General features: G+C 31.3%; 1 protein-coding gene across 3 annotated transcripts; it reads right to left on the bottom strand.

Annotated features, from left to right (window-relative positions):
* Window positions 1–1,355: 1,355 nt before the first annotated feature.
* On the bottom strand, window positions 1,356–24,793 carry TPST1_2 (Protein-tyrosine sulfotransferase 1). Of its 3 annotated transcripts, none has more exons than XM_051213227.1 (7): window positions 24,644–24,793; window positions 22,745–22,897; window positions 20,233–20,398; window positions 16,960–17,299; window positions 5,922–6,097; window positions 2,812–2,884; window positions 1,356–2,258 (listed from the first exon to the last, which is right to left on the bottom strand). In XM_051213227.1, exons 2-7 carry the CDS (start codon window positions 22,766–22,768, stop codon window positions 2,015–2,017), a joined length of 1,023 nt encoding a protein of 340 aa, XP_051069184.1. In that variant the 5' UTR covers window positions 22,769–22,897; window positions 24,644–24,793; the 3' UTR covers window positions 1,356–2,014. The 3 variants fall into 3 exon arrangements, with proteins under 3 accessions (XP_051069184.1, XP_035585750.1, XP_051069185.1); XM_035731635.2 differs by having other exon boundaries at window positions 2,812–2,887; XM_051213228.1 differs by adding an exon at window positions 16,168–16,380 and having other exon boundaries at window positions 1,356–4,988.
* Window positions 24,794–25,882: the final 1,089 nt, after the last annotated feature.

Raw genomic sequence — 25,882 nt, forward strand, 5'->3', positions numbered from 1 at the left:
TAGAATGTTGTGTTCAGTTATATCGAAGGTCACTGGGTTATCAAAATACTAACTGATTTTTTTTGTTGAGATCACGAACCGATTGATGTAAGACCACCACTGAAAACCTGAAAGCACTGGACGGCCGTTTCGTCCTATTGTGGGACTCCTCGGCAGTGCGCATTCACGATCTCGCCCACGGGGTTCGAACCCAGAGCCTTCAGTCTTGCGCGCAAACGCCGATTTGTTTAAAATTTCATAAGATCGATGAAATAAAATATTTTACCAAATTATATAAAATAAACAAGTTACTAAGTTTTACTTCTAAAACAGTTAAGCTTTGATGTTGAACAAGTCTTCCCTCAAACACCCATAGTGAAATTATCCAAATTTCATTCATAAACTTTGTAATAAACTGCTACTCGGTTGATGCATAAACCAAATAACATTTATTACAGTTCATCTTCAGATTGATCAATTTGACTTCATAAAAAATTATATGAACATTACAGATAAAGTTGCGCATTTTCAATGACTTTATTATTGAAAACTACTGGTCTATATGTAGTGTACCATCCTTACGTAAAAGTTGAAAATCACTTGTTGGATACTCCTCTATGATATAAAGGTAGTTTACGTTATGTAAACAAAACAACATTACTTATGATGACTTTTAAGTATAAACGAAGTAGTAGAAAAAACAAGGGATTAAATGAATTTCAGTAGAGTAACATTTGTATGCTTTCCTCAATAAGAAATAAGTTCTTTCTAAAAAAAACAATACTATTTGTACATTCAAACACTTGAATGTAAGGATAGCTATTATGATACATTTTCTAAGTGTACTTAAACAAATACCTTACTACTAATGATTATTAACATATTTCGATCCAGATGTAAAATGATTATAATCATTACATATAATCCAATAACTATTGAAAACTAGAAAGTGTGAAATTTCATGTACTAAATAATTAATATCAGACGGGTTTAGTGGATATTATAGTAAGTTCAATGGTTAAGATCATGAGTCAGTTGAAGCTAGACCACCATGAAAAACCTGGAAGCACTGGACGACGCGTGCGAAACCAAAAACAATAAAACGAAACGGCCATCCAGTGCTTCCACGTTTTCCATGGTGGTTTAGCTTCAACTAACTCGTGATCTTAACCATTGAAAACACTAAATAATTACTTAGAAGTTTCATTAATATTATCGATCGTTGAGGAAAGTAACTGTTAATTTAATTTGAACAACAACAAAGAATTCAATAGTTCGAATATTTAAATTCTGAACATTTCAAAACACTCCTCTTCATTCAAAACAGTTAAAAATAAAACACTAAATAATTAAAAATATTTATTCAATTATAAATGATCTTTCAAAATTACAAAATATGAATTGGCTAATACATTGAAATTGTACTCATACATTATATCACTCATAAATCAAAATGTATTTCTTTATAACAATAAAATAGAATCAAAAATTATTATTCAAAAAAAGAAAACAAACAATCTCTTGTTATCCCAGATAGTATGTATATAAAGATAAAACAAAGTCAACATAAAAACAGTAAAAACCATAATCACAAATGAAGATATGTTGGTTGAATATTCATCAAAGGAGAGAGAGAGAGAGAGAGAAAGGGAGAAGTTTCACAAATCTCACAATCACCATCATCATCATCATCGTCATTTTTATTATTATGGTAACGAAGTTAGAAATATGAAGTTACACGAATATGAAGTTTAAAAAAATACAAAGTAGAAAACTATTACAATACAAAATGTCACCACTACCATCACCATCACTAACAACCATAACAGTTAAAAATAATTAACACTTGAAATCTATACCTCATTAACAAGAAAATGGAAATTTTAACATTTCACAATAACTAGAAATACACTTCTCAACTTTCCTAACAACAAACGACTTGAGAACCATACGCACAGATAACTTACAAGTATCACACAATTTACACAAAACAATGTTGACAACAAAAGTAAATTATCACATGGAAAATATGAAGTTAGAATATCTGTCTAAATTGTGAATCATTGATAAGGTAACTAGTTATATTGACCACCTGGTTTTCTGGAGTACCGTAATGTGGTGGTACACCCAAATCAGCGTAACCAAGTGTTTTCAGTATATCACTTTCCCGGTGTATTGATGAGATGAAAGATTCGGGCAACACTGAACCACTTGAAGCCCATGAAGTTAGTGAAGCCAAGTGTATTGGATGAACAACCTGTGAAGTACTCGGTTCGAGTCTGTGTGTATGTATAACAAGAAAAGTGGTTAATTGAGAAGGTGTGAATTTCGTCATGTCGGATGAATTTAACTGACAAACTAATGGACAACAGTGTCCCCATCAAAACTCTGTAGATCACGTTTTTTCAGAGATTTAAAATTTCCACTCTTATGATGTTGCAACTAGCAGTGATGTACCTGTAAACGAGATGTATGGGTTTAGTGCATTTGTCAGGTAGTTGGAAATTCTCGACAGGAAACTCTCGATCTAGATTTCGTACTAGTCGACACCAGTACTCAAACTTAGCTATTATCATGAGGAGATCGATGCTTCCTATAAAATTCAAATGATCGTCATCAAGTTACACCATCTTAGACATTGTCACTGAGTAATTTTAATAGCTATTGACATAATGTGAGATCGAGATATTCACAATTAACTGACCACTATGTTGTGAATAATGTGGTGTTTGTGAATTTCTTTAAAAGCTGATCGGAACCTGGGGGTTCAGTTTATTAGGAAGTGTCAATTGATAATCACATGCAAATGAATTCATTATCCTCGCGACTTACTTGCTTAGAGAGTTTTGACTAATAATAGTTTGATGGTGAAGAACGATTGGATCCCATGGTAATTCGAGAAATTCTACTGAAACAAACATATACAAATGACAGAATAACACAGTTATAATTTAAATGTGGTTTACGGTTATCATAAACTGAATGTGTTCTGTTCATTATGGAGGTGTTCAATATACCTGGAAGTATTGATATTGTGAATAAATTTACTGATGTTAATTAGCGTACAAAATATTTTATCTCACTTTTTACGAAACTATTCTCAGTTATCGATTTTTCAACACAAGTTGGTTGATATTTCACACCGTTTATTTTGTTCATTTGTATTTATCACTCAAAGTTATACCCGGGGAACGTAGAAATGTGAAGTTGTAAACAGCTGATGAAAATCTATGAAATGAAGTGAATCTATATTATTTCACTTCAGTTGACAATATGTGAGTTGGATGTTTTCATGTTATTACTCTGGGACAACACACCACTGTAAATATGATTGAATAACAAATTAGAAATGAAAGTTGATCGTTTTCGATAGATTTAAAGAGTAATAATCGAAGATAGAATTCATGACTGCAGTCAACTTGATACTTTATGTCAATGTCAGTATCAGTTGGTGGGACAGTTCTCAATGTGCTTTGATCACATGAGAGCTTCGTTTCTCAAATGCATACGTAATTGCCGAAAATGGAACAACAAAGTAATTCATGGATTTACTCGAGAGAACGTATTCGTCAAAGAAAATACCTCTTTCGACAATCCTTTATATTCAAGTTGAACAATCACATCCACAGGTGATTTTTACATGCATAGTATCATTGATAAAATGGAGAGGTGTCGCATTACTTAACAAATCACCAAAATTTATCAGATGTTCGCATGTTTTGGTTGGAAATTAGTATAGAATTCTTAAAGATAATGTGAAATCATAATTTATGGGAGAAACGTAGACGTTAACTGTCTACGTGTGTATATGAAGAATAGTTCAATGACATAAGACAACTGATTAAATCAAGAAGAAAACTGAGAAGTTAGAAGAAATGTGATAACAGCTAGTTGTCGAATATGGGAGAAAGGAAGATATGTTGAGTTCATAGAACAATGGAAAATCAAACGTCTTTCATCTGTACATAATACTTGATACGAAACCGACAAATTTCTAAAACCTCTGTGTTGCATAGATTCTTAAATCGACTCATCCTTAAACCAATTCATTTGAGCACATGGATGACCGTGAAGGATGATATTGGTAGAGCAACTTTGTCAGAATTTACAAGAACCTCTGGAGCTCATCTGTCGACCGTCTCACTAGTTTGATAGACGATTAGGATAACACTAGGAGATGTGTTCATAAAAAGTCCTGTTTATGCTACCAGTGTAGCCTCCCCCACAAAAGAGAGTAAATTGTAGATGCATATTGATTTCGTCAAATGTCATGCTTGTCCTTGACACATTTACGAATCCAAGGTCGGTTAGTTTACACTAAGTTATTAAATGATGACACATCCCTCTATTTTACTGAACATTACCATGTGTAAGAAATCACCTCTAAGTACAGATGTACGATTTACGGAAATCGCAACACTGAGCATATTTTTATTGCTGAATATTCCTTATATTTCGTAAATGAACTGAACCCAGTGACAATCACATTCTAACTTGCTACGTCATTATGGATTTTAAATCATTCTCTTGCATTTCGAAATAGATTTATTGGATGAAAAAATATGATTAGTTATGTCCACATATATATGCGGATTGGTCCCTAAATAAAAGATGTCTGAGTTCTGCACTGCATAAAGTAAAACTGATTTTAACAATTGAATTTCTAATATATGTTATTAATTTGGCCTTGTTATAGGTTGTATGATGGAATAGAAATATGACATTCTTTAGTTAAATATTTCCATTTATCAATAAGTTTAAAGAAGTCGATGAAACCGTAAGGCGAAGAACAGACAACTCATATGAAACGGCAGGTTGACTTCGCGCATTCTTATCATTTGCATATGAACTAAACACAGTTGTATTAATCATCAGAAATCAATGTACGTACTTTGTCAGAAATGTTCTGAATAATAAGGTTTATTGAAAAGGACGACAACTATGGAAGAACTGTAAGAGATGACGACGTTACATGATGTGAATATTTATAGGTTGAATGTAAGAATATTCTATAACGAACAACGAAGAACACATAAACAGAATTATTAAAGTATGAGATATATGTGTTATATTTATTCAACCCTTAAAACAAAATCGATTAACTGAGTACAGATCAGATAAGAAGTGAGGTAATAATTATTGTCAAGAGAAGAATCCAATAACAAACATATATGAATAAGGTCATCATAACAAAGCAAGTTTGGCGACTGAATATTTTGTGTGCAAAGATTTGGTCTGTATCTTAATATGGCAATCACTTCATCAGAACGTAGTAAATTTGAAACTATTTGTTTATTAATTATCTTCAAGATCATTACTTAGCAACTAAATATCACTTACAAATTATCTATACTTTTTGCTCTTTTAGGAATTTTGCTCAATAACGAGCATTTTTACGATGTCATGTTATGAAGTATGTAAGCAGATTTCCAATGAATAATACTATCATGCTTAGGCTGTAAGCAGCTGATGTGAAGCTATGAAACTCAATGACTTACTGTTATTTTGCTAAGTTAATTGATCAAACTTTAGTGCTATTTATCAGTGGTAAAATTTGCATGTAATTCAACTAAGTAGAATCAGTATATCTAAAAACGCTTTTTCACAATAATCACGGTGGGCCACAGATTCAACGATATATCAAGGCCTAAAAATCTACTCGATGTAAATGAGGACAGTCGATGAGCCAGTGAAATATTGTTCGACTGACGTTGCTCTATTAAATGTTATGCATCCCAAAGTTGTGAAGTTGTTGATTTCTCCCTTTCTTCTCGTTAGCAAGGCATCTCAAATGATAATGGTCTACTTCCGTGGATGGTACTTGAAATAGCTTTGGCCTTAAGTTAAGCATCACTGTCTTTTAGAAACATTCTAGCGAAAAGTGAAAATGATAATTATCCTGATGATTTGTATACGACAATATATATATGTGTATCTCTTACCAAACAGTTCACCCAGAACTTCTCTCGGTCTGAGTACCAATGATTCATATTTGATTGTTGTGCATCGTTTGGGCCCGATAACTGCACATGATTTTAAAATCTGATTTACTCGATTTTCCCATGCAAAAAATTTTTCATCTATAAGTTCAGGTGCTCCTTTGATGGTGACATGTCGTCTGAAATTTCAAGAGAAAGTAAAAGAAATCAATCTATTAAATTATTTGTTAAAAATGAATAACACTTGTTATGATATGATTAATCGGAAACTCATTCATCTGTTAAATTACTTTGAGTAGTTTTACACGGAACTTTTATATTCTACCAAAATATGCAAATAAATATTAATCCGAAGTGAATGAATTCTTTCACACTGCCTCCATTGTTTCCTTGTATTCTAAATAATGGAAGCATCCATTGAAATGATAAATATTTCCAATGGAAATATATTATTTTTTGTCTTGAATGTAAACAAATGGAAAATATGCTTTATTATAGCTAATAATGATGATAAAAGAATGTTTACCTGATGAAAACTACTTCACCATCTACATTTTATTCACAGATTATAACAGACAAACGGGAGTAATTAAATAACGAATCTATGAGAACGTAACTTTCGTTGATAAATTATTTCACTATAATATGTGTTAAACTGAAAATCAATATCTGTCTTATTGACACGATAAGCTTGTGTTACTATAACCATCAATAAATGAACGATGTTATTTTGTTTACTCTTCCCGGATCACAGAGGACTTCATTGAATTAATCTACCACGTTACATTTATTCCTAGTAAGTGAACACTCCGGAGCATTTTATTTGGCATAAAATATATATTGTCAAGTAACAGAAAACTTAACCTAATATACTCATTTCTAAGGTAGTTAAGAGTAGTCGACAGGAAACTCTAAACTTAGGTATTGTGTTCTATGTCCCTAGTTTGTAGGATGTGCCTGTAATCTTAATGGAACTGGTAATTCCTGATGGACTAGGCAAATATTAAATGGGTCACTGCTTAGTTATCAATCACCTACAAATAAATTAATCCCTCAAGAGATTTGTTGCAGCCCCGACGATTCACTAGTTACGTCTCAGACTATGAAATCGAGTAGCATGGGATCGTAAACCACCAGGTAGCATCAGTCTTTTGAAGATTACATGCACATCTTACTGATGAGTTCTAAAAAGATTTTTCCGATGGCTATGTTCAACCAACTAATATCTCGTTATGGCGTACGCAATATTAACTCATTTAGACTGGTAACCATACTACAATTTAATCGATAGAATTCGGTCAACACCAAAAGGACTAGACAAATATGAAATAGTTCATTATTCACTGGTCAATAGATTGTAAATATGCTCAGCTAGATGCTAAAATAAAGTAATCTTGATCAGAGTACCATGAACTTGAAGTTGTCGACTACAGTGTTGAGTAATGTAATTACCAGAATTAGGGCTTATTGTAACTATGCCATAAGAATAAACCTTAACAAAAACAAAACCCAAGTTTGACTTTTCTTAATCTGTACCATTGGATGATTATTAGAAAACAGTTGATAATTTCTGATGATAAGAATTTTACATATAGCAACATATTTACAAAGTCGGTTGACATATTCAAGTTTATCACTGAAAACTTTAATATAACCATAGGAAAATTAGGCTTGTCGAATAACACATTTTTTATTTTATTGAAAAATCCCACCGTAAATGCTAAATTTCACATTTCTCCTTCAGATAATTACAATAACCCATTGTGTCACTGAATAAAAATAAGGAGAACTCGGTAAAGAAAATTTCCTTTACGATGAACTCATTTACTTAAGCTGTACATTCGTATTTATAGTTAAATGGGAAGTATATGTCCATAGAAGGATAGAAAAGATTGCATCGTAAATATAGTTATTCGAAAACGATATAGGTAATGTAAACAAATGAGGTAGTATTTGATTTGGAACTTGAACTTTGATAAGATGACTTGCATAATACTCGGAAGAGATTTAAAGAATTATCATTCCAATTTTTCAAATCACCAATGTATATTATTTAACATTATGGCATTTATCAATATAACAACGATTATAAACAACTGAGTAGAAACCACGAAATTAGAATAATTTATATTATTTTGTCTCAAGTACTGATCTGAATTTACTTAAATTTGATCTGTATTTCGCTTTTTGAGGGATACATTTGTTAGCGACTGAGGTGAAACCGCAAATTTAAGTAAATTCATACTCTTGTACACTTTTCATTGTTCTGGATTCGCTTAATTTCGTAAAGGGAACTGATTGTACAAAATGTGGAAACAAGTAACTGATTTATAGTTAAAATGACATTTTTAAAAACTACCATGATTCTAATTAGAAGACAAATACAAAACAATAATAATTAGAATATCATATGGTTCAGAAAAATCCAGTCTTCTTAGAACTCGGTTTCAAAGGCGATGAAATAACTGGGACTATTGATTTTAGACTAAAGGTAATGCTAAAATGGACGTATCTAGCGGCTAATTTAGTGTTTTATACTGAAATAAATTGTCATTGAGACAGACAAATTTGGATAGACACTTGCTTTATGTTACCGCTAATTGTGTTTAACACTTTGCATGTATGCTCCAAAGCACATATGGCGTAAGAACAGAGAGGAGGGTTCGTGTCCTCATCTCCGATTATATTCCATAAAGTTGAGATTTAACGGGCAGGTTTTTAACAAATCACTTGCTCAAACTTTGCCTGACAATGAGGTTAAAATTTCGAAATCTTTCTAGATGATCAGCAAATAAAGGAACTTAAAATTGCTACTCTTTCCCGAAGTCATTGCAACAAAAAGATTCAAACCCAGTTTATGTATCCAAAAAGGAACAGTTACTAATATTGTTTTACCCTGGTGACCTCATTGTTGTGAGATCATTACGTAAGACTTTCACATAAACTTTGATTAAAATTCTAATATCTTAATTCTTATTTATGAGCTTTACTCGACTAGTTTATATTACGTAATCTATCTTCAGTTTCGAAAACTTCTGTTTTCAGAATATTTCTATATTTGACGTAGAATTAAACGTATTTTTGAACACTATTAATTCTTCTGAAATACTGTCTCTTTATATCATTCTGTCTCTATACATATTAACTCAATGTATTCAAAATGTTTCCGATATAAAGTACATACACTTTTTTTCGTTCGAATGATTAGTGCTTTGGTTTAAGCAGCTGAGGAGAATCGACGAAGTAAATAAATCCATGTTATACTGTTACGATATTTGGTCTTTATTTAAAAAAAACAACTAATAGGAATCCTAGTAGGGTTCTAGCTTTCTCCAGAATTCGATTCCCTGAAATTCGAAATAATCAGACGGAGATACAGAATTTCAAACGTTTGATCAAAAACAGTCGGAATAGTTACCAGGCTACATAGATTAATCTTTAAAAAACTCCTTATGAAGTGTGGACATGCTTTTCAAAATATTTTTATTGACAACAAAATATCCTTCCCTATTTCTTATCAATTATATTCTGTGTGTGTTTTTGTCAGATAGCCATTAAAATTGTGACATTTTAGTAAATGAATTGAATCTATTAACTAAAAATAATAACTGAACAATATAGTAAAGTATTCCAATACAGAGTTTCACATGACAGATCAAATGAAGTCTATTTATTATATAATATAATGTTATTTACACATTCTTTTGCATTTTATCTCTTCAAACTATATTCTTAATGACTAGTCTATCTCATTATCATTGTTACATCATTGTTTTGAACTCCTTTATTACTCCTCTTATTACAAGCATCTCATCATATTAATAGTTGATTAGTATAACTAGGTGTTATTCGCATATACCGTACCTCAAAGTCAAGTTTACGAACAAGTGTTTATTTACAGAGTTACATCAGCATTACAGTTAAAGTAAAACAAAGCTGGTAATAACAATTAAAGCTTCTTAATCAAACCATCCAACTCAAAGAACGAAACATCACACAAAATTGATAACTTTGTCGCACTGTAGTGGACGCTACTCACAAGGATGTTTGCAAGTGGTGTATGGTGAACGTTTTCTGATTTACCGATTTATGTACCGTATACTTATAAAAACATGTAGAGGCTTCAAAAATTATGCAACTAGATAATATAATTGTTACTTAGACAAAAGTTAATAATTCTTTTTTGTGGTTATCAACTGATTACAAGTCTGATTTGAGATCAGACAATAGTCTCCACACAGAAAAAAAAGACAAATCTTAGAACAAAAAGCTATGTGGAAATTAAAAAAGAGAAGTAAAACACGTAACTGATTATGAAGTGTTCTAAAATTTTACGATTTTCATTAAATGATATATCAACCAGTACCGATTAATATTGGCTGATAAACATTTGAAGACCATTAAGCAGTGAATTACTATTTGTTTTATATTTAAGATTTTTCAACAATGCACACCCACAAAATACCACAAGGAATTAAAATCAAAACTCCACGTGCTACAATAAAAATGAATTTTATGGCGCATACTCTCCTAATTCAATCTGTTATTGTTGATTAGTTACTTACAGACTCCTGAATCGTGGATCGATTGAAGTCAGACATTAACACCGTTGGTTGACGGCCACCTCAGTGGTCTAAGGGTTAAACGTTCGCATGCGAGAACGAGAGGTCCTTGGTTTAAGTCCCTTTGTTGTGGGATCGGGATGAGCAATACTGAGGAAACCCGCACTAGGACGAAACACTTGTCTAGTGCTTCCAAATTAGTTAATTAACTACTTTATGTTAAATAGTACACAAGGATAGAGAAGTATAAATAAAACTATCATAAACACAAGACAATAAATGGTCAAGGGCAGTGTTGTAAGTGTACAAACCATCAGTCCGGATACCTTTGTTAGCTATGAAAACAATTAGTTACTTGTTACTTTATCATCGAACAAAGACTGATACGATCAGACTTAAAGAAGAATGATCTTATTATGAATCAATAAAATATCTGTTACAGATCCGATCATTGAATAATCACTATATTAAAAGTACATTGAATTGTATCACATTTACTTACCGGATCTATAGTCAGATTTAAATGCATTGAATTCAGTAGAATTTAATATTAATCAATCAATAATTTAATGAATGTACAAAGTTTACAATATGAATAGATCAAATACTTTAACTAATAAATATAACTGAATTACTAAGTTACACACATACTTCATTCAAGATAGAATATTAATCCGGTTTTCAAAGTTTTAATTACATTGTTCATGAAGTATTAATCATGTTAAGTAAAACAACAATGATAGTCATTTATTTCTATGTGATGATTATACATTACAAGATAATAATAAAAGAAAAGCATTATTCAGTTATAGATAGATATTTAATAAAATGTAAACAATATCTATCTTCTTAAATAGAATTTGTCAATCTTATTGTAAAACTAGCATAGTAATTGCTGTTAATCCAAACATAATTGTGTATTGTTATGTAGATATGTGATAATGTTTTTTTTTAACTTGGTCGGTCCATAAGCAAAATAATCTATAAACAAATATATTAACTCAAACAAATCCATAATGTAAGAGACATCTAATTTTAATTGATGAAAAATTCCCATCTAATTTTATTGTAATTAGAAAAGGAAATAGTGTTTATTTGCAGTAATGTTTATATAAAAAGGCTTTCATAGAATTTATAACATATCAAGTATATAAAATTAAAGTGTTTTTTGCTTAATACGTTTTGAAGTGTGTGATAATTATTATCAATGATATTGAATAATGATGCGAATTGACTGAAATTAGGCAATGTGAAATATTGAATTGCTAATTGAAGATTTATTTATGGCTTTCTAAAAATATAAATATATATAAAGCCCAACACTCATAGGTACCATTTCCACTTGCCAGACTGTTAAGTAGTTAAGAAGTAACAACCCATTCGAAATAAATAAATAAGACTGAAGTTAAGCATGAACATTAGCTGGACGAAAAAAAATCATTATAGAACTATCAATATGGGGTTGTGTAGATTGTTAAGTTTTTGATTGAGATCATAAATCGACCGATGTTAGGAGTTAATCCTTGTCAGGCAGAGACAGGTATCTACCTCAGACAGTGGAAGATGGCCATGCAATTTCGTAGATTGGTTGAAGTTAGACATCAATACCGTTGAATGCCGGTCAGTCCAGTGGTCTAGAGGTTAAGCATTCGTGTGTGACACCTAAATTCATGGATACGAGTTCCTTTGCTTCGGAATCGTGGATGCTCATTGCTGATTAGTTCCATACTAGCACGAAACGACCGTCTACCACTTCTAGCTTTTCAATGGTGGCCTAACATCGATCGATTCATGATTTCAACCAAAAATTATAGAATTATTAAATCAAGATATTGGTAAAACATGAAGAATAACTGCATCATTATAGTTATATCATTTTAGGACTTTTAGTTGAACATGATAAACATAAACCTTTAAGTCAAAACCTTTGTAGTTAAAATTTCGATATATTATGACATTTATTGAATGGTATCGTTTATTTACTATTTTACTTCTGATATCATTAATATAACATGTTATAGCTTATCATCAAGAACTTTTCGGAAATACATTACATGAGATTGTCTTTTTTTATCACGTTACGCTGTGAAGAACTTTTAACAGTCATTAAAACTAATATTTAAGTAGATAACAGTATTAAGGATTCCGATTGTGAAAATTAGAACGACATATATAAGCGAACAATTGTTTTCAATTAGATCATCTTATCAATAGTTAAACGTTGGAAATAGCATTATTGACGTTATGTTAAAATTTGACACTCAATGTTATTACTGACTTTGATCCATATAAAGACAGTTATATGATTTGGTTGTGTTTTATTTGGAGGAAGGGTTTCTTGTCAACAACAACGTCATGAAACTAAGTGTAATTTCTATGTAAAATTATGACAAAAATTTTGTTTATTTTATGAAAGAAAATCATAAATCAACTTGTTGATCGATATAAACAATAACTGTAGACAAATGAGTTTAGAATATTATTAAATTTAAAGGGAAAAACGGTGGTGACTCAATATATATATTTACCCATATATGTATATATTTAAAATAAATGGGTAACAACTGAATAACAGTTTGTTTCTTTGACCAGAGAAAATACATTTAAATGATAATCAATAATGTAACGTTTAGATACGTTGGTTTATCATAAAATTTTCAATGAACTTACGAATACTGTTTGAAATAATATGAGGGGAAAAAATGATAAACGAATTGTTCTTTATTTAAGAGATCTTATATAATTGAACATAAATAATGCTGCTTGTACAGTTTCACAACTATGCTCTATGAATGTTGCTGTAAACATTCATTTGTAACTCATTTTAAACAATGTTTTTTAGTAGATGAATTCATAGGTCGAATTAAGCTAGAACACTATTAAAAACTTGACCAGAGAAGTCCAATGCGTGTCGGGAAGAGACAAGTATCTACCTCAGATAATAGAAGATAGTCACTCAATTTCGTAAATTGGATGAAGTTAGACATTAACACCGTTGAATGCCGGTCAGTTCAGTGTTCTAGAGGTTAAGCGTTTACGCGTGAGACCTAACGTCGTGCATTAAAGTCCTTTTGAAGAGAGATTGTGGATGTGCACTACTGAGTATTTCTATACTAGGACGAAATAGTCGTCCATTTCTTCCAGGTTTTCAATGGTTGTAATGGTTGTATAGCATAGAATCCATCTATTAAAAATTATTGCAATTTCCACAAACTCCCATTCTAGTAATGTTTTTTTTGTAAATTTAATTTCAAAATACTCAGGTAATTACTAGAAAAATAACTTTTTGTTAACGTACCTGTTTGAAGTTCATCCCATGATTAAATATACAAAGTATATAATTCATTTAACACTATAAATGAACTATATGTATAATTGATTTATGCATTAGTATATATTAGACAAACCATTTTTAATCTCAATAGTTGAGATCATGAGTCATTTGAAGCTAGACCACCATGGAAAACCGTGAAGCACTGGACGGTTGTTTCTTTCTATTGTGAGACTCCCCAGCAGTTTTTACACAACAATATCATATTTCTTATTTTATCTCAATCTTTATGACAGTATTTATTGTTCAGTTTTCAAGTTGAATACAAAACTTATTCCTTAGAGTTTTATCTTCATTAAAACATATGAATATCTTGTACAATAAGTAGATTTCAATTGGACGATTGACTTCATTTAAAATTCAGTCTATTCATTTACATTTGATTCATAATTTGATTTTTATCAAAACTAATGTATAAATAAAGTAAACTTATATTAAATAATATTCACGTAGTTTGAAAAAACCTCCGTTTATTGTTTATTACAGTAGTCATTACCTGATAATGAATTATGTATAATGATTATTGCATAATTATTTATTATTCATAACAATGACGTCAGACGATTGTAGAATTTATGATTGGTTATTATAATCTTATTTATAGAGAAACAAAATGGCATAGTAACATGCAAATAAAATTTTAAGATGAATAATATAATTCTACCAAATTTCCAACATAAAAAAGAAAATAGAATGTAAGTAGAACAGTAGCATTTGGTATTATTGTCATCCAGAATAATCAAAGTGTTACTTTTCTTCTACTAAACATTATCTTAAATGATTGTTAAATGAATGGTCTCTTGAAACATTCTTTAACTACAGTAGACTACTTAATATGAACAATAGTTCAATAAACTACCAGTGACTGGGTATGTTCTCAAGATTATTAATATCAATTCTAACATAATTAGAATTAATATGAGTAGTTGATAATGTTATTTTCAAATTAGATTTATCTAGAACTATACAGTTATTGAGATAACAAAAGGTCATTGGTTGATTTTGTGACCTGAATAATTTGTCTCTTGTTTAGTCATTTACTATTTTGATGTGTAACTGTTTTAACTATTGAAATGAATGGAACAGCCTCAGAATATTCCAATTATTCTTTAGATGGTGGTTGAAGGTAGTCGACAGGAAACGCTGGACCCAGGTTTCGTGTTACTTGGCACTCGTCAGCAAGGTGTACCTGTAATCTTGAGGGAACTGGTGCTCCCTGGCGGATTCGGTCTCGTGTCACCCAGCTTCACAGTCAGAAACGTTGCCACTGAGCTATCCAAGCCGCGACCGACCTCCTGTAAGATTACAGGTACACCTTGCTGACGAGTGCCAAGTAGCAAGAAGTCCAGGTCCAGGGTTTCGTGTCGACTACCTCCAACCACCATCTAATCTCACAATAGTGCACGCAGTGTCAAGTCATCTAGGCTTGTGGCCACACTGCAACATGGTCGATAGCATTCGATCTGCACTAATAAGGACTAGACACACATGACATTGATCGCCACCCAGTGATCAATTAATTGTGATTCCAATTGTTCTGTCAATCTATTTTATCATTATAACAGTTAAACTAATAACTACTATGTAAAGTATTTCATTATTTATACATGTTGATTCACGCTAATAATAAGTCTAATCAAAATAATCTTTTTTTTATAAAAAAAATTGGACAGTCTAAATTCAAGATTTATAAAGTCAAAACATATTTTGAATTAAAATAATGTATTTTATGAATTATAAATCTCTTTTTACATGACTGCTCAGTCAGTTTTCAATATACAAAGCTTGTTATAATAGCTACTGTTTGATTGTATGACAATATTGTGTTTCAACTAATAATGGAAAAGAAAACAACCATATATTATTAGCGAAACGAAACATGTTTAACTAGAAAAGTCACTTATCAACTAATCCATTCTACATTTTATTTTATTGTCAATCTTGAATGAATGAAAGAAAGAAATATCGATAAAACTGATGTATTTATATTTAATACAAAGTTCAGTAATCATTTTTACAGTATGCTATGGTCTTTGATCGTCTGATAAAGACATGAAACTGTAGTATTTTGGTTGTTTTACGAAGAATTCAATGGTTTTAAAGAATTTATTGGTTAAATTGTAAGTTGAATTGCATATGAAAACAATATATGTGTCTCACAGTCAAGGAAGAGCAGTGGAAACACTTTTTTTAGTGTAATTGCATTATGATAAATATTATAAATCTGGCCAGTGTTAGAGGAGAAGAGATTGATAAATGCCTTATAAAACTGTTTTATATCCACATTAATTTTATCATAGATCAATATTTTCTACTAAGAAACTTTCCAGACAAATAAAGTGCTAAATGCACTTACATTTTTATTTTCACTTATTATTGAACTGGTAGTCACCACAGATCATTTCTGGGGAATTGACTATAATTTAATCTGTACACAATGTAACCCAAACAACTGTATGCAGTTTGTTTCTTCCATGTAGAGCTTTTTGAAAATTCCAATTCCGATGTTGTGGTGCGTGCTACTTATATTGACATAAGTAGTATATAACGCGAGTCAGGAATGTAATGTCTGACAGCGGAAGATTGGGAAGATCAAGAAAGAAAGGATAGGAATAGAAAGCATTTGGTATGGAAATGCAAGAACAATAAAGTCTGAGACAACTATTGAACATTTTGCAAATTGGGAATTATAGTATGGTTTTTCTATTTTACCAAGTAACTCTACAATGTTGCAATGAATATAATTTGGTTGTCTTCGCCTGTGTTCCCTTTCAATACAATGTTATCACTATGATTTACTTTTTTCCCACATATCAGTTCTAAAATATCTATTATCAGGAAGTAAAATCACAGAGCCATGATCAATATGTATAATATTTACAATCGACATGCTTATTTAAAATTAAAGTGGTAGGTATTTCCAGATGACGAGCCCCAACTAACACGGAAAGCAAGTCTCAAATTCCACTGCTAGTCACATTCCATCTAATCTATACTAACTTGTTAATAAAATTCAAATATTTTATACGACCGATCTAAATTAAAATGATATTTTGACTAAAGTGAGCTCACTATTTCAGGTGAGTTAAACGACGTAAGATATATGTAGTTATTTTGAAAGTGACTGGTATGAATACTGATATCTTACTTTACTAGTGAATTAATCACAGCACGCCCATCACGTACCATGTGGATGAATTTTGCCTCAGGAAATATTTCCGCCAAATATTCAAGGTAAATAAATGATAGTGGATCTTTATTACACAGAACAAGTGCATTTTCTCCAGCATTTTGGATTAAAGATAATATAAATGATCGTACAGCAGAATCGACTGCAACGGGATATAGACCAGCAGCTGTAAGTCGTTCACTTTCTTTTCCTCTACCCCATTGACCTCGTAAGTTGAGGATTTTGGGTATTACTCTAGTTTCAGGACCGCATCGAATCATTGGATGTACATCTAGCAAGACACGCATAAGAGTAGTGCCTGTATGAAGAGAATAAAATACTTTTAAATAATATAACTACTGAGTAATCATATTACTCATTTTATACAAACTTTGATAATGAATATGAATGCAGATAGTGGATTGAGAAGTAGGAGTTTATCAGAACTATGTGATATATTGGTACAACATATTTTAATGAACCTGATCACATATTAATATTTTTTAATGTATCCTCATAAAAAATGAAGGTTAAAGTAGATATAAGTGAAACATGAAAATAACAGTATATATCATACTAATCTCCAGTGGGTGTCATGTATGTACCGATTGTTTATGAACACACAATAAAGATTCAAACATTTGTACAGCTATGCCTTCAATAAACTGAAGTATTCGCACTTTAAGTGTTTGGTTGTTCAAAGTGGAGAAGAATAAGTGTTTCTCATTTGTTCTTGTTGGGTAACTGGAATATATTTAATTTTGTAATATTTTCGGTACATCTCTAATTCTAATAATTTTAAGTCATAATCACTCTTCCCACCATATATATGACCACATATACATAAATATAAAATTAATTAAGTGGGAATGAATCAACAATTCATAAAATATAGTTGCTGAATGTCACCTTCCATAATTAAATGTTAAATGAAGGAAATAGAAAAGCTTATGGGCATGAAAAAAGACTTGTAGGCAACGTACGCATTCTTTACATAAAAATTAACAACTGTCAGATTATACGAATTGTCTGCTAATTTGTTCCCATGATACGGTCTCCGGAGACACTATTATGCAATCAAAAATTACTTGACCTAAGTCAACGAATAAATGATTTCTGTTAATCTCAAACAACAACTATTCAGAGATGAAATGAAATGATCAACATAAGCAATGACTTTTATAAATAAATGAAATTCTTTTACAGACCTCATTTCGTTCATAACAATTATAAAGTCATTTAGTTCGCAAGGGAAGAAAGGTACAATTATTGTCTATATTCGTAGATGAACAGACTAACAGTAATAGAGAGAATATGAAGTCATTGAGTACAGAAGACACGTACATACTGGATAAAATAATAAAATTGATAGTAATTGCCAAAGAAATAATGAGGCAATCATAATAGTAGTGATAATAATACTATTTGAACATAGTATAGGTGAACCTAATTACTTGAATGATTATATTGCTGTGGAGATTGAACATTTGAATAACGTTGAAATGTCAACACTAGTTATGACAACCATAAATTATCAATAAAAACAGAATTTCAGGGTACAGTAAAGTCATTATTGTGAATAAATACAAGTTCGTGAGAAAGGTGATGGATGTTTGTAGACGTCATATGTGAAATAAATGAAACTAAATTTTAAACAATTTGCGAATAATGTAAATAATTAAGTACATCTGAAAGTAACTAGAGGTTGTATATTATCCAAGTTTATTCATGAGTAGGCTTTTTGTTTCATATGTAACCATAAAATTGACAGCGGGAAAAATCAGAGCAATGTTGAAGGGAAGTTTGTCAAACGTTTTATTTTTAGGGTCCATGTCTTGTTTTGTTATCCCATTTGTTGACTTGAAATGTTTACATTTAAAATCCATATAATAGCTATTCATGACTGACATTCTTTAAATAATCTACACTTCACCATCTAGTGAACTTTTTAAATAAAAAACCTGTCTACCCCCACATACAACATTCTGAAGAGATTTGTTTTATATTAAGGTAAAAAGTCTATAGAAATATGAGTATCATCCCTTCCAGGAAGCCTTACATATATGAAGGATGAACCTCAGACATCTTCGTTTTTTGCTCATTTTGTCTAAAAAACTCATCTGACTTTTAATTTAGTGATCGGATGTGGATTTTGAATTCAGGTGAAGCAAATTAAAACACTTAAGTAACTGATTAGAAAGGTCTTTGTTATTGTAAACAGTGATAGTTCCATCAACTTATATTGACGTTACTTTATTGCATCTTTGAGTTTGGCATTTTGTAGATGTCCTATACAAATATCAGCCAATATAGTGCCTAACAGATTACCTGTAACTCCACTCACCGTTAGTCGATTACACTTTCCATTATAATTGAATTCCCGTATATTTGTGAATAACAATAATGATTGTTTTGTCTTCTACTTCATAAAGTCAGTCCCACTGGTATTAAAATAATTTATATATATTATGAGAGAAGAACCTATCACTTGTGTTTCTGACGAGGACTTCATTTAACTTTACTTTTAAACATATTGTTAATAAGGTGAAATTTATAAAGGAAACTTTCTGATTTCCCAGTAATGTATCAAAATATCAACTAAGATAAAAGTTTCCGAATTCGAACAGTTATTAAATTCGTTCCAGGTGGAAAAAGTTATAGATGGATCTAAATAAGTGTAAGCTTATAGATGTTCTTCTTTATTGCAAATAACAGCTTCTCGTCAAATACATGAATCTAACATTCTGAAGGAAATATACTAAGTAAATTATCGTTACTTTTTATTCTTGTACACTAAGAAAACGTTATTCAACAACTAATCTATGCAGTGAAATTCAAAATGGAAGATCACTGTTATCTCACATAACATTGGCATGTCAATAAACGATTAGAAATTTCCAAGCAACACGGAGATATTTATGAAACCAAAAGAATATTTTCTCTGAAATACTAAGTACCATCTCATAAAAAATGGGACTAAATCTATGCATTGTATTATAATTCCTTAAATATAAAATTTCAGCAAATGAGTTTCTGTGTTTCAGGGCATTAAATGTGTTTAGCAAAACCTCTTATACATGCGTCTATCATAATCAACGCCCAGTTTTCACATATCAAGTATCATATTACCATTTGTTGCACATACTGAAGTAAATTTCTCGATACAAAGTACCTCACAACGATAACTGATAGCTTTACTATTAGTTTTATTATTAGCGTTTATGAAAAAGGAAAACCAAGTTGTATACTTACCACTTCTTGGATAACCTCCAATAAATACAATTTGTTGTGATGTTTTCTTAGTACCATTCATATCAGGTTCAATTACAGTGTAAACTCCAATTAAAATATAGTAAGATAAAGCAATTGCAAATAAAAGGAGTACTATATACAAAGGTATAGATCTTTGAAATTTAATCTGAAGTAAGGAAAAATTCAAAACATGAAGAAATTGGTTGAATAAAAGATCATTTTGAATAAAAATGCTTACTGGATAATGAGGTGGTTTCTTCACCCAAGATTTCTAATATCATTTTGGTTGATAAATGAAAATTTATTTGTCAATAATTTGTGATCGACAAATAAAATAGAGTGCAAATCTAAATCACTGAAAGATTTTAAACAACTATTTCTAGAGGTTTATGTTTTCTGCACACTAATAACATAACAAAATAAATACATGGAATATACCTCCATGGAAACTCAGTCACTGATTAGCGTTTCGTTGAATCGTTTAGATAAGAAACACTCATTCACTTCTGACGATTGTGTACCGATGACTTATATAACGTAGGATTAACTAACCAGACACTCACTTTGTCCATACAGTTTTATACAGTCCTGATACGGTCACGTTTAAAATAATGTAGTATTCACACTAAGTTTGCTTTAGTCAAATAACAAAGTCTAAGTTCATTGAACAAATTTAAAACCAATTTCCGAATTGATAAATAAGCTATGATTCACTAAAATATAGAAAATATGAGTCATATTATCATTACTATGCCAATATCCCAAATATTTGTGTGATGTAGTCACTAAACAAAGTTGTTCTACCCAAATAAATTGATTCATGGTTACTAACACCCTGTTGTCAATTATTTACCGCTAGTCAAGGTATTCTTTGCTTAGTCTTCTGCTACTAGACACAATCATCATAAATTTAAAAAATCAGGTTATATGCCCATTAATGATCACGATCTCTCTGAAGCTGTTATGTATATACTTTGAAGAATTTTTTATCCCTGGCTGTAGCCATACCACATTAGATAGTCTAAGAATAAGAACTGAATTCCCTTCGCGTCTTGTCTAGTGATAGATCATATTTTTTAGTAACGGAAACATTCGTCACTAACTGTAATGTGTAGAGATCAGCAGCCAACTGTTGGTTAGTACAAATATATTCTAAGTTTTTTTAAAGGTTAATGTCTGCCAACAAACAGGGAATTTATTCATACATTTCAATACTCGCAACATTTATAGGTAAGAATAATTCCATTTCTTCTCTTAAACTAATATGTTTAAAAACGAAACAACGTTAACTTCACTCTTAGTAAGATCACATAATTATTAGTCAGACTACTAGAAATTTCATAGTTTACACTATGCATTAACTGAGACTAGACAATCATAAGAACACCTTACAGTTATCTTATTCTAAAATGAAGCCTCTTAATTGTTCACACTGAAACATTTCCTGAAAATCGTTTACCTGTGACCTACAAGCATTGTTGTTTTTCCCTCAGTTGAAAACCGTTGAAATACCAGTCACTGATTCACACTTATAGGCTAAAAGATTATAGGATATTTGGAAATCGTCATCTACATGTCTACGTGATGAACCAAACAAATACCTTATAATAAAAGTCTAACATACCTTTCCTAGATTTTCGTTTCATTTTTCATACCTTTGAATGGCAGGAAAGCTTTACCTGATGACTTACAGCTTTATTTCATCAATGTTCTATTATTAACTGTTTTGCTTTAAGTCTGTTAGATGCCACCTATTTATGCTTATTTCAGAAAATATTCAGCAGGAAAGCTATACTCTTGAAATTTGACATACAGATGTAAAATCGAATTCGAAACAAAGATAATTATAATATTTTCAGCAATAGGAATCTAACAAAATAAATACTTTCATTTCATATGATAAGAGATTGCTTTTCGAAGACCTAGAGTAAATTGATGAGTAGACAGCTTTGTGAAATAAGTGAAACACTTTTTAGCAAGTTAAGAGATAGTGACATTATGTTTGGAACATTTGATTAACAATAGAGACTGACGGACATTTTTAACAGGTCTTAATAGTGCCTTTGACTCTTCGATGAAATGACAATAGAAAACCTATAATAAACATCGCGCTGGTTAGAAATGTACTTATAGCTTATCAGTACATCATTATATAGTCCTGGTTCACTTATATTGAAAACTCAATTTATTCCTCGAAGTAAACCCACGTCACAACTTTGTAGTGACCAAATCATATATAAGAACTAATTTGACGACTAAAAGATGTAACTTTCTCTGATCAAAAACTATCATCTATTTTTTAAAATATAAAGCAAATAATTTGAATAAAATAGTTATAATTCAAGTCTTCCACCTATAATTTTAGTAATCACAGTTGATATAACCTAATAATAGATTAACCCGACACACTTCAAGTGAACAGCACTAGTAGAGAAAGGAAAAACTCAAGCCTGAACACAAGTGCGAAAATACGGGTAATAAATTAACAGCTGAGAAAGTAAACAAAAATTACCATTCTTGGTCTCCGGATAATCATTTCGCTTTCAGAAACTCTGGAGATTGTTTGAAATGATTTTCTTTATTAGTTGGAGAAAAATGTGGATGCTCCTTGAAATCAGAAAGTTGTTAACAATTGACTGTTCCAGTATATAGCGGAAAGGATCATCTGAAAGTAAGTGGTTATAATGAAGAATGATCTTTTGAAGTATAATATCAAGGTTTTCTTTCTTTTTGGTTAACACTTACGCAAGGTTAGGCGTGTCTATGCAAGGTTTATGCAGATCAATCTGTAAGCTGTATACGAGGTTAACTCCACATTTATATTGATTTCTGTAAGCAATGTGTTTTATTGTAGTGGTTAGTATTTCTGGATTGATTCAGAAACAAAACACCTAAAGTCAAACAATGTGAGGTCAAAGTGATGCATGGCCCTGTGTTTATTGAAATGGTAGCGTCACATTTAACATGTAATTCAGGCCCATGTCACTGCTGCTTATGCTAACTCATTTTAAATCATACCATTAACGACAACAAAAAAGAAGAATACATACTACGCAAAAGAATTCGCAAAACTGTTTAAGGCGTCACCACCCATTTTTACAGACAAACCAATGGTTTTGAGGTTAGTGTTGTCATATCTTCAAAAAGAACAGTTTTTTAACTGACTCTGGACGTTATTAATGAAGCATCTGTGTTGTGCATCGTTATAATTTCCTAGTTCCCTCTATGAATGTAGGACCGACACAGAGACCAACAAACAACAATCGAGATCGTAAGGCCTAACAGGCATTGAGCTCCTTCCAACGCAGTGCTTAATAAAAAGATGACGTCAGTTAAAATATGTTTGTCCTGTTGTATGACGGTTTCTTGTGTCTCAAGCCCACATGGTACAATAGAGCAGTTTCGTTACTACACATCAACAAATGTAGAAAATTGCAGTGTTCGCATAACTACTTGATAGATGAAGGAAAACTCAGGTCACTCATTAAGTGAAAACATGGAGAAGACAAGAAATACAACAGTGATTGATCCGTAAACAAAATCAATCAAACAAAATTATAGAAGTTTACAACAATCCAAGTGTTTAATAAATATACAATCAAAATAAAACCAGTAATTCTGCATAATGCGGTTAAAAATATTACCTTTATAACAAAAAGCTTATCAATACTGATAACTTAGGACCTTAAATTAATTTGAGTAAACTGGTAAGATAGTCTAAAACCTGACAAATAAACTAAATCAGAAATGCCAACAGGACACAACAGTGGTCAGTAGTACACCATCGGTAGTGCACCATTATTGCAAGTTATGGAGAATAATATTTTAGATGTTACTGTAATCCATTACTTGAGAACAACTACACAGGGCAACGCATAACTTTTACAGCATTTCGTTTGCTTTGGTAACATCTAAGAGTCTTTGGATGACTTGATGAAGAAAGGCAGTCAATTTTATAATACACCTACAGAATAACTCATATATACTATATTTATCTAATGGCTAATCAATAGTAAATAAAACATTACAATGCTTTTAAGCATTTCTGGTTGTCCGATACTAACTTATTAACAAAATAACCGGTAAAAAGAAATACTGAGGAAACTGAACCTATTTCCCTCAAATTATCCAATAATAAGGTTCTTATCCTGTATTTTATAGGACGATCAAGATTCAACAACTTTAAGTTATTTTTAGTCCTTCTAAGTTGATCAAGATCACCAAGAGACGCACTTTTTAGACCGAGTGACATACGAATAAAACACTCTACCCGAAGACTTGTTATCAACCTCAACAGTGGCCACACTTGGAAATAGCCTGAACCTTGAACAAAAATATATCTCAAGGATTATCGCAAACCTACTACATAAACTGATAAATAAAAAGACACTCAAATAAATTTTAAACGTACGTTTGCCGAACGATCAAAATCGTTTATGAGTCTAATGACTCATTTTGACACAAATAACGAGAAACACTCGATGGAAAGAAGTTCAGTAGACTGTACTTTCGTGGTGACTAACAGTAACAGTTGAAGTGTTCAAATAGACGGTGGTTATTTAACCTTGACAGCTAGCAGCGTAGAAGGTACAAACAAATATCATGTAGGAGTAAAACAGATCAAAATTTGCCTATTAAAAAACAAGAAAGCAATAAAACTCGGAAAGAGATAAGATTACAGACAGCAATGTCCTAGTTTGAACATTTAATTCGTTGGGTCATTTTGTAATATAACAGCTTCTTGAGTCAATTAGATTTTGAAGAACTTATGGTTCCAGCTATATCAAGCTCACAGAAAGCACCGCAATGTAAACGTAATGACCGAATTTCCGGAAATCATTTTGTTTTTTGTTCTCTTTACGTCATTTTATGGTTTTGTCATAATTTTAGAGAAAAAGTAACTGCCCTTCTTTCCGTGCGCATCATTTCAAGTTTGCAGACTTTAGCGTAGTGTTGTCGTATTTGTTAACCATCGAAGATTGGATAGTATTTATGAAAAGTATGTCGTTCAATAGTGTAGTAGAAAGGTCGACAGGTAACAGGTTGTCTTCCAAGTAAGCAACTTCCAGCCATTGCATGCTAACGCTATGTAGTATGTTCATAAAAGTCCAATGGATTCTCAGAAATAAGCTGATTGGAAATGCGGTCTACGATGGTAAGTGAACCATGACAACAATTGCTTACGATCCGTCAGCTAACAGCCTCATCGAAAAATTTCACCAACTAATAAGAAACCTTTCTTATCGCCTGTCTAATACAACCAACACGCGCGAACATACGCCACGAACAAATATCTAAATATCCAAAATAATGATAACTAACAATCTAGTTTGACACACTTTAGCTCACGCCATACAAAATATTTCTTGTCAATTACACATGAACACTCTGAATCTACGTCCGATATTCCTTAGAATTATTGTGCCTACAATGTCATAGTTGTGGAAATATATTTTGACATGTAAACACTCACTCCTGTATTCTATTAACTAATTATTTTTATACCTTTTGAATAATTAACTGAGTTAAAGTACCTTCATGTTTGTATCAGTCCGCCATAATGCTAATGTCCTCGATATGAGTTATTCCAGGTGGTTGTGTGAGGTGGTCCATACAGGTAATGAGATATGAGTATACGTTGTTAAGAATC

This window comes from Schistosoma haematobium, chromosome 3 (genome assembly GCF_000699445.3).
Source record: "Schistosoma haematobium chromosome 3, whole genome shotgun sequence".
Taxonomy (NCBI): Eukaryota; Metazoa; Platyhelminthes; class Trematoda; order Strigeidida; family Schistosomatidae; genus Schistosoma; species Schistosoma haematobium.

Excerpts from the sequence above, each read along its gene's own strand:
- TPST1_2 (XM_035731635.2), bottom strand. The coding sequence starts at position 22,768 with ATGATTATCCGGAGACCAAGAATG. Across the intron at positions 20,399-22,744 it reads TTATCCGGAGACCAAGAATG|ATTAAATTTCAAAGATCTAT; the intron begins GTAATTTTTGTT and ends TCCTTACTTCAG. Across the intron at positions 6,098-16,959 it reads GTGATTAATTCACTAGTAAA|ACGACATGTCACCATCAAAG; the intron begins GTAAGATATCAG and ends TTGAAATTTCAG.